General features: G+C 40.6%; 1 protein-coding gene across 2 annotated transcripts; it reads left to right on the top strand.

The window, feature by feature from the left end:
- The first annotated feature begins 2648 nt into the window (after window positions 1–2648).
- LOC121895909 (vesicle-associated membrane protein-associated protein B-like) lies at window positions 2649–10028 on the top strand. Of its 2 annotated transcripts, none has more exons than XM_042409450.1 (6): window positions 2649–2973; window positions 4238–4390; window positions 5601–5704; window positions 6005–6085; window positions 6542–6673; window positions 7973–10028. In XM_042409450.1, the coding sequence occupies exons 1-6, from the start codon at window positions 2916–2918 to the stop codon at window positions 8147–8149; spliced, it is 705 nt and encodes a 234-aa protein (XP_042265384.1). In that variant the 5' UTR covers window positions 2649–2915; the 3' UTR covers window positions 8150–10028. The 2 variants fall into 2 exon arrangements, with proteins under 2 accessions (XP_042265384.1, XP_042265383.1); XM_042409449.1 differs by having other exon boundaries at window positions 2652–2973; window positions 6491–6673.
- Window positions 10029–10921: the final 893 nt, after the last annotated feature.

Raw genomic sequence — 10921 nt, 5'->3', positions numbered from 1 at the left:
GTTGTGTTCAGGTTTCTTTTGTTTTCCTCCGTTGACATCTGCAAAGGACATTTTGAAGGGTTAAAGAGGAGATGACAGATGCAAAATGTTGCTTGTTTCTACACAAATCGTATTCTTTTGCTACCAAAAGACCAAAAAAAAAAAAAAAGTGACAAAAAAATAAATTATTTTCAGTTTATTTTCTGATGAGGGGGGAGGGGGTCCTCCTTCCTAGCCTTGCACAGCAGAGGCGGCCTGTACAGTATTAGCATCTCTCTCATTTCAGTGCCCTAGTCTTCATTTAATGTGTACATCAAATATGGGTCTCTACTTTCTGAACAGGAGCTCTAAGAAATAAAGGTTTTTTTTTGGTGCAGACAGCAACAAGTCTGTCATTACACATATAAACACACACACTCACACACACAGGCGACACTGCTCTCTCACGTAAGCTGCATTTTTGCAATCTTATCCCTAAATTGCTGTAAATCCTCACCAGAGGAAGTGGCGTTTCCTGTTCGTTTAGCAGACATTTCCTCTTCAGATATGCAGTCTCTATTTATTGGGACGACCGTGGAGGTTGTAAAGTCAGATTCTGACAGGAGGGCCTCTGGTTTGAAGCTCAGCGATGTGGAAACTCAGGTCGAAAGTTAAATAAGGAACTCGGCCCACTCTTCATAAAAGTGCAACTGATGTGTCTTTATCCTGCAGAAGGCTCCTCAGTGAGCCCTTGAGGGTAAAAATGTACTGAGTGGACATGTTGTGAATATCCAGCCCTATTCTGCAAAATACAACTCCTGATATACAAGTGCATTTGGTGTTTTGGTTGCGTTGCCATGACCACAGTCAGAAATGAACGTGTTTACAGGAATACTTTGAAAAATCTGCAATTATTTACTCAACATCTGTATAAGTTTTAACTCTGAACCATCTTACAAAGTGTTGGACTTAACTTTTTGTCTTTTTTAGACCTCAACACAATCACGAGCAAACTTTTGCGCCCAACATTCTCGATATGCAAAAATATATTCAGGTGTCTATTCCAACATTTTCTCCAGACAAGAGTTTGGTGGCCACATGTTTGCACTGTGCATCCAAAAATCCAGTGTTGAACTTGTTCAAATGCTTTTTGAGCTGTGAAATGACGACCGTGCTATCATGTAGCATGATGGCCGGAGGCTGCTGACACAGATCTATCGGAGCTAATTCACTCTGTGCTCGGTGGTTTTACCAGCTTCAGTTATGTTTCAGCTGATGTGGAGGTGAGTGGATAATGGCTGAGTTTAATTTGCTCTTGTGGAGAACTGTTGCTGTGAGTGTGCAATCACAAGCTTTAGGGCAAAGATTCACCAACTGTGCATTTATTTATTAGTGTGGAGATGCTGTGACGGTTGTCTAAAGGGAAAAGTAATACCAGAGAATTTGTCTGTATTACAATGAGTAATGTGGTGACTGGAAATAAGACTTAACAGCCTTGTTGCTCGGAAAAAGGAAAAAAGTAGTACTATTCTGGGAATTATGACATTTAATGATGAATCATGACTCAACTCAAACATTGGAAAACATTGGAAACTGATTCCAAACTAAACATTTGTGGCCAGCTATTTCATTTGTGGCTTTATAGTTGTTTGATATAGGAGGATCAATTTGTACTACTGAAAAAAAAAAAAAAATTATTGAGGTCACAAATGTGATCTGGAGCACTCTAGCAGAAGTGAGCCTGCTGTGAAAGAAATTCATGGATGTGCTGAAAGCACTGGTGCATGAATCATAATATCTAGACACAGTTTGTCTGTAGTTGAACCCAAATTGGCTAAATCTGATTGTTCCCTCACTATGTTTATTTGCTCCCTTGATAGTAATATAATGTATAGTGATAATTATATATAGAATTAATTATATTTCATAGTATTTTGTATTAATTATATATAGAACTAAACTTCAGTTCATACAAAGTTGAAAAAAACATGAAGGATAAAACAAAAATACAAGGGAACAGGTACATAAATATAAGAACTGAGGCATTGTAAATGTCTATAGTAGGACTGTAGCAGCTACTGTGGACACTGGGGTCATGTCCTCTACATCTGGAGGTAATTGAGGGGTTTGAGCAACATCCGTCATGTTGCTCAAACCCCTCAATTACCTCCACGATTACCACTACAATAAAAAACATATACACGGTGGGTATTCTGTAGGCTGACACCAGATTTTTTGGCTTAAGGATGTTTAAACTTTAATTAAAGAAAGGCTTCAGCTTTTTTCCCTCTTGAGTTTTAGCCCTGATGTGATGAAGGCTTTGAAACAGCATTTAGAAAACTGGTACAAGTACAGTGTAAGTGAACTAGTTATCTGAATAAATAATTAACTGAATTAATAATTTAACATAAGTAATTTAAAAAGCTAAGTGGTCTTTTTGGTTGGTTGGGGTGCCTTGAGGGGACTAACATGACCTGAATATCTCTGAAATCCTGACTACAGCCCTGGTCCACAGACCTGATGACTTTCTGTTTATTATTAATAACATGATTATGGTTATTATTTACATTTAAAGATATAACATTTAGCATTGAAGATGTGAACGTCGCTTTCTGTCAAGACACCAGCTGACACCTAGCCCCGCCCCCCCGTGACGTTGCTCTGCACCTCCCCTCTGTGACGTCACTTTGCTCCTTCCTTCCCGCCCCTCCCTCCGCTGCTAGCCCAGTTAGCAGTAGCACAGTTAGCCTCCAGCAGCTGTCGGTGGCAGTCAGTCAGTCAGTCAGTCAGTGAGCTGGTGCGACTGTAACCGTCGTCCTCCTCCTTCCCTCCCGTGGACAGACAAACCGTGGACGGCCGGGTTGTTTCTTCGGGAGCCAGCTGCGGTAGAATCGTTGTCCCCGCCGTCGCGACAGGAAGCAGCAGCAGCAGCAGCGGCAGCAGCAGCTCTCTGGGCCATGGCCAGAACAGAACAAGTGCTGGTGCTGGAGCCACAACACGAGCTGAAGTTCAGAGGTAAAGGCTGAAGCGGAGGGCAGGGCCGGGGGGCCAGTCAGCTAACACCGGGGCCGTTAATGATAGCCGCTGTACTGACTCCTGCATCCACCAGTTAATGGTCGCTCATGCGGCGCCATTTGTTGCCGCTGTTATTAAATCAGACACATATTGCGAGCTGCGGTGATGATGATGATAGTGGTAGTGATGATGATGATGATGACAGGTGAAACGACACTGTGTGCGACGTTGCTAACTAACCAGCTAGCTAGATAGCAGTTAGCTCTGCTAGCTGTTATTGCAGCGTCAGGGCAGGCCAGGCCCGCCGTCCCGTTTCTCCTAATTCACCCATTTGCTTCCTGTGCGCTGCCTTTTTATCCTCTGACAGCATGTGAAACACCGTGATGTTTTCTGCTTGACATACGTCCTCCTTTCTGTTGCTAACACCCTGCTGCCAAGAAAGAAACCAACTGTTCCAGCGCTTTCTACACCAGGGTGGCGTTGCTCAGCCTAATTATCATGCTTATTTCACAATATTGTAAAGCTAGCACGCTGGGATTGAGAGCTTTACCGTTTCACTTTACTGTGCAAGCCTGAATTCCTCCTCAGCTTTTCTATATTCAGACACTGATTGTGAAAATACAGCTTGAGCTGTTGGTTAATGGCTATTTTCTGCTGTTAAGGTGTGTACTGCTGCAGAAATGGGTCAAGGGATGGCCTTAGGTTCACTGATTGATTATTGCAGAGCTTTGAATGCAAGATAAGCCAGGGGGGAAAAAAAAGATGCATACGCCCTCAGAGTCACTGATGCAGAGCAGAAAGCACAGGGAGGCTGTTTGTCTCCAAAACCAAGGTTTGGCTGTCAAAACAGGTTGAATACTCCAGTCTGGAGTCATTAAACACGCTCAAACGGTCTCATGAGGGTCAGCATGAGGCAGAAGAAAGCACTAGTTCTTGTCTGTCTAGTAAGTTTTCTGTCTAGTTTTTCTAGTATGTTTTTGGACTGAGGGCGGGGCATGAATAATAAAGTCAATGCTTTGTACACATTGCACATTAAACATTAAAACAGTGGAAAGAAGAGCAATGTTTACGGCAGGCTCACAAACACTACTCTCATTCATCCTCGCAGACGCATAAAATGCAGCATGTATGTAGTCAAAGTCCTGGTGAAAACTTTCAAGTGTGAGAAACAAATACTTGTACCCAAAGTACTAGACAAGTGTTTAAAATTGACACACACACACACACCCTTGAGTCACTGTGCTGTTTGTGTTTGTGTCCTCAGGACCGTTTACAGATGTCGTCACTGCCACTCTGAAGCTCACCAACCCCACAGATAGAAATGTGTGTTTCAAAGTCAAGACAACCGCACCTCGCAGATACTGTGTGCGCCCCAACAGTGGCATCATCGACTCCGGAACCTCCATCAACGTCTCTGGTCCGTAACTATTTTATTCCTTCAACAATCAGATATCTCTATTTTTGACATAGTGCCCTTTTATTATTGATAATGTGATGATCTGTCGATGCTATCATGCAATATGTAATCTGATTTTGGGTTAGAAGTGTGGTGTCTGAGGAAAAACAAATCACTGCAAATGTGAATCCAATAGCGGAGCAGAAGGAGACATATTGATTGTTACACCAGGCAGCAACACTGAAATAAGTTCAGAAAATTCATTTTATTGTAATGCAGGTTATAACACTGGGAGAGGCTGGTGTTAAAGCCATATCAAGCTGTCCTTATAACAAGATCCTCAGTGTTATCTAGTCTCATATGATGATATATATGAGTTGGTGTAGTTCTAGCCAGCGTGCGATATGTTTCAGCACCAAAGTAAATCTTCTAGCCTCAGTTCTACCAGGATAGAAACATTGTCAGGCAATGATCAAGAGGAGGCACATCTGTAAAGTCTTTGCAGGTGCTGAGTAACAATAATCTGCACAAAATGATGAAAAAAATACTGGCACACTGCTGTTGTTCCCATTGAAGAATAAAAGAAGAGCTGGGAATGAGAGCAGTAAGCTGATACAAATATTGTTGGGTCCTTTTTCTTCAAAATCATTAAATTAAAGAAGTGGCATAAATTGGTAAAGTAATAGCAAAGTAATTGGAAAAAATACATGAAATATCCCATAATAATTACGAAGAAGATCTAAAGGTTAAAGAGTTTTAGTTTTGTTGTTCTACAGTAACTAATATCAATGTTATTATCCTGTAACGTGATTTTTCATGTGTTGTCAGATATTTTCTATTAAGACAAATGATATCTTATTGATATTTTAATATTTATTTCCCACATTGCCACCTTTCTGGTGGAAGCCTTCATAAGTCATAAATGTGGGACAAACAAACTCAACATTTCTGTTACTTTAATGGATATCAAACAAATACATTTAATTTCTGACATTCATTAAGTACCGAATCACTGCACTCATTGGTCGAGTAAATGATCTTTTACACTGAAAAATGAAGCTTTCAGGACGAGTCGTCGGTGCAGGAGGAAAACAAAGTCACAGTATAACCAAAACCATAAACCTGACTGGCATCTTGTCTTTTTTATGCAACATTTGTTATGGGTCAATACAGGAAGTCAGCCTTTCTCTAATGATCTTTGTCTCCACTCTCTTGTTGTTTCTCTCCACAGTTATGCTACAGCCTTTTGACTACGACCCCAATGAAAAGAGTAAACACAAATTCATGGTGCAGTCCATGCTGGCTCCGTACGACATGACTGACATGGAAGGAGTTGTGAGTACCTGAGCATAAAACATAATTTGGGATTATAATCTTTTCATTGCCCGTAACTAATGAGGCTTTTATTCTTTAAATCACATGAGAGTTGACCTACAGACCCCTGAGTTACTCTTTATGAGCCATGAAACGTCATTTTTTTCAGATAATTTCTGTAGGACTTTAAAGCATTTCCTGTTGAAGTAATGACTTGTATTCACATGACAGATACAATAAAGTGATACTAAAGAATCCTTGTATGAACTGTCAGTGTTTCTTCTCTCTTTCTGTCTCTTTACCTCTTCATGACGTTCACAGTGGAAGGAGGCGAAGCCAGAAGAGCTGATGGATTCAAAGTTGAGATGTGCATTTGAGATGCCTCTAGAAAATGACAAAACTGTAAGTACAAGTCCACGAGTCTCGACTGTGCTGCACTCAGTCATTAAATGACAGGTGTAGAATCACAAAAGTCACCTTCTCTCACATCCTCATCAGATCAAAGATGATATTTAAATAGATGCAGATTCATCAGCTTCATAATAACCATTTCAGACTGACTGGATATGATTTTAACAAATCAGATTGAAACATCCACATCGCACATTTCCTTTTGAATTTAATTTTGTCCAGTCTCCTTCCCATCAGCAACACATCACCGTATCACCCATTACATGCTTTGTTTATTCGTTTATGATTTATTTGTTTGTACGTTCATCTCACTCCCTGCCGTGTCTCTGCATGTCTCTTCATCCCCCCGCCACCCCCCCCCACTCTCACCCCACCGCCCTCATTCTCTCTCCACAGCATGAGAGTGAAAGCAACAAAACTGTGTCTTCCTCTACCTCCTCTGTTAAGACCGAGCACTCTGCGCTGCCGAAGTCTGCCAGCGCCTCGCTGGATGACGGAGAGGTGAAGAAGATCATGGAGGAGTGCAAGCGGCTGCAGATGGAAGTGCAGAGGCTACGGGAAGAAAACAAACAGATCAGGGTGAGACACGCAAAAACAAGAAAAATGAGGCAACCTGCGTTTTCTTTCAAGCTTGTATTTCCTACTCCAGCACTTCCTCTATCATACACAGAGAAGCTAAGATACTTTCACTTCTGAATGTGGTGTCCAAGTTCAGAAAAAAAAAAAAAATTTATTTAAATGAGTGGCTATGAGTAATCTAGAGGCAAACATTTGATTTGTATGCTTTGACTAGTGCTGCACTGTATGAGTCAACCAGAACATCTTGCTTCATTGCTTGAGCATCTTAACAAATAAGGCTGTAAAAGTTCAAATCTCTACACATCAAGCGACATCAAGTAACTTTAAAAATATTTTACAGAATGTTTTTATTATCTTACGACACATTTAGCAGCAGTGACCGGACTCATGCTCTCTGTCAGGAGTAAGTCCAGCTGCCTCTAAATGATCACATTAAAAATTAATAACCTTTTTTTTCACATTTGTTAGAGCTTTACTCCAAAGGCTCCTTTCTCCTCTACCTACAAGTGTTGTCAGCTCTTTGCAAGGAGAGTCGCTATTGGCTGTTTAAAATGTGCTGCAGCTACAAGTCACCAAACGACACCATGTGCAAAACTTGCTTGTCGGTATCTTACAGCCTTTGAGCCAATTTGCAGCCACACCTCTGTGGTTTTTTTATATGAAGGAAGCGGGTCTAAGCTTCTATTTCTGAACCTTATCAGACATGAAACTTGTCATACTTTCCCTTATTTTTAGTTCAGATGTAGATTTTGGTGCAAGATATGCACACAGATAAGTAGTATAGTGACAGACTGAAGAGGAGAAAATGTCCATTAGGTATGTAAATGATTCAGTAGTTGCTCATCTACAGTTTCCTCTAGAGACTTGCCCCCCCCTAAATGTCACACCTCGGCATCAAGGGCATGATATGAAACTCCAGATGTACTTTTGCGGCATTTGTGTGCGTTCGCCTTGTGATTTATTTCATTTTGTTCTGGGACGCCACTTCAAAGCAGCAACATACCTGCAAACAACCGCTTAGTGAAGAAGAAACTGTGATGACACATATAGATTAATGATGTGAAAAACAGAACCGGCCTCTTGATTCTAAAGGCCACCAGCATCGATATGTGTGTATATATATATACATTATGTACTGTTGGAGAAAAAACAAACTTGTCAGTGCTCTCTGGTGGACAAACAATGTCACGACGACACAGTGTCAGTCATATTCCTGCTCTGCATTTTCTCGTTATCTGTGTGTTTGTGTGTGCCGATCGGCTCCGGCTGTTATCTGTAACTCCTCCGTCTCCGTCGCAGGAGGACGACGGACTGCGGAAGAGAAAGGTGACGTCGCTGGCCGCTGCTCCCCACTCCTCTTCTTCCTCCGTCATGGCAACCTCGGCCATGAGGGACGAAGGCCTAAGCATCCGCGTCCTGGCGCTCTGCGTGCTCTTCTTTGTCATTGGAGTCATCATTGGCAAGCTCGCCCTGTAGAGACACAGACGGACAGAGCACAGTGACAGACGGCGAGGACGGCGTGCTCGGGAGGACACGCGTCAATGACGGCAACGGGGATGTCTTCTGGGTTTATGTTGATTTCTCTTTCTTTTTTTTTTTTTTTCTTTTTTTTAAACATTTAAGGCAATATCATGATGGGTTGTCTGGATGGAAAATAATTTAATGTGTAAGAAAAAAAAAAAGAAAACAAAGGAAGGCGATTCCAGTTAAATCACCAGTACGAGCGTTTTTGTCACAGGTCTTGCCTTCTTTTCTTTTTTTTTTTTTTTGTGAAATAATCTCCACCTCTGATCCGTTCTTTCCGTCCATCCCTCGTTCTTAAATGATCTTCCCCCAACTTGCACAGGTAACAGTTAGTGGTGTGTGGATGTGGCTTCACTCTGGCTGAATGTCTAAAGTCTTTCATTGATTCTATATTGATTATCAAGTCTTTAACTTCCACATTGTCTGTAAGAAAGATCCGACACTCCTCCTCTGATGATCTCTCTTCCACTTATTACTGATAATCTACAAGGAGAGTTGAACACAAGCGACGAGTGAAAGACTCAAACTGTATCGTCTTCTAAACAGTTTGTGGTTTAAAAACGCGAGCCAGTTAAAGCCGTGCATTTGTGTGCGTGTGTCTGTGTCTTGTTGATTTTTTTTTTTTTTTTCTTTTTCTTTTTTTTTTCTTCCTCCTGCAGGAGGGCTGATGTGACTGCATGTGTATGTTTTTATGTGAGGAGACCACAAACGGTGAAATCACAGGCTGTTGAGTTTTAGAGCGAAGGAAGAGGGGTGGTTTAACAGATTTCCTGTACACAACAGAAAAAATGGGGGTTTATTTGTTAAAAAATCTGATTAAAATGTATCTGACCAGACCAAGGAATCAATAGGAATTCAATAAATCCATTTTTGGGGCAATTGGTAAAAATTATGACTTAATAAAATCAAGATTACGACATGAAATTAATGCTACGCAGTGATCTAGTTCAAAGACAAAGCATCAGAGTTTCCCAGTTAACACTTTCTTGATCATTACTTCCTCAGGTTGCGAGGGAGAAAGTGGCATCAGCCAATAAAAACACCTTAAAACAAACTTGTCATGCAAAACCAACTCTGACATTTTCAGTATATAACACACAGTATGTAACAGTAGTTTTGGCCACCTTGTTTAATTTGGAGTATTGTATTTTGCGTCCTTGTATTACAACAGTTGTTTGCTTTCTTTCTTATATTATCATGTAGCCACGATGCTTCTCATGTTTAATATTCAAATGCACTATATTCAAATGTCCACTCTGCAGTCTGCATGAAATGACCTGGATTTATTATTATTATTATTTTTTTGAGTGTTGGAAATTATATGAGCAAAACAGAAAAAAAAAAAAGTACCATCTTTTCAAAAGGGACCATCTTGAGTCTGGTTCATCAGTTTTTTTTGTGTGTGTGTGTGTGTGTGTGTGTGTGTGTGTGTGTGTGTTTTTTTGTTTCCTTTCGGTCATCTTTTTCTTCAGTTTCCTGTTGGGCTCTGGTGGTCGTGTGAGAAAACCGAGACAACACAGCTGTATTATCTCGGCTATCACATGACCATCTCGGCAAACTCGGCCGTTAAGAGGAAGAATAAATATCTGTATTTTTTCGTTGCCTGAAGGAGCTTCGGGGAGCAGAGATGTGGGGATGTGGGCGGCTGGGAGGAGGACTGACCTGTGAATACACACTACATTGATAAAAGTTAAAAAAAAAAAAAAAAAAGGCATCAGTGCTTCAGACCACACATGCAGAGATACAGTCACACAACAATGTAATCACACAGTAATTGGATACTCTTTTGTATGTACATAAAAATAAAATTACTTAAAAGATAACCGGCAAAGTTATTAACATACTGTAGTAAAGGAAGAAAATAATTAAACAACCACCATGGATCATGTAGCATCATAATGAATTAAAATACATAAACCCCCAAATGTCTGTTTCTGTGAGAACTTTACTTCTGTTTCTCATTTAGTTCAGATCTGAGTCATTGAAAAGAGGTTGTGTGTGTGTGTGAGGCTGAAAAAACACATTTGAAGGTAGAAAAACAACAACAAAAGAAAACATCTGGGGAGCACAAGTACCAAACATCAGTGAAGAAATTACAACAGCTGTAAAAGTGTTGTTGCTGGATTAAAGGGGCATCCCGCTAAAAGCTCCTCACAAGAAATACGAGTCAGTCTGTGAAAACGGTTAACTAATGTCGTCTCTGAAAGGAGCTTAAGTCTAACCAGATAACGGTGATGATGTCATCATGATCAGGGGCTGTGAGGCTACAAATTAAAACTTATTTAAAAACAACATTTAAAATAATTAAGTTAAACTTCAACCTCATTGAAAAGTGGAGACTTCAAGAGCTGCTCATACATTACACAGAGAGGGTTGAGTTGCATTATGGGAAATGTAGGATCCAGTGTTTTGGGGGCATGACTCACATACTAGGGAGTAAAAGTCTGATCATTTCAACCTCCGCAGCATCGATTTATTCCATCCTTTTTTACATTTTCTTGCAAGTCAAGCAGCTTTTTGTAAGTGCAGTTCTATATTGATCTGGAGCATCTGGAGAATCCATTTAAAGCCTGCAGGCATTTGCACCTCAGGTCTCATCCCTGTCAGTGATATTAAAGCAGCTTGCCAGCAAATTTCATCAAAATAATTCACTGTTAAAAAGCTTCATATATGTTGAATTTAATCTCTGATTCCATGCATATAAAACTAATGTTCACAAGACTC

The sequence above is a fragment of the Thunnus maccoyii genome, chromosome 4, assembly GCF_910596095.1.
Source record: "Thunnus maccoyii chromosome 4, fThuMac1.1, whole genome shotgun sequence".
NCBI classification, from domain to species: domain Eukaryota; kingdom Metazoa; phylum Chordata; class Actinopteri; order Scombriformes; family Scombridae; genus Thunnus; species Thunnus maccoyii.
The sequence above is the reverse complement of the archived record's forward strand: the minus strand, read 5'-3'. Positions and strand labels throughout refer to the sequence as shown.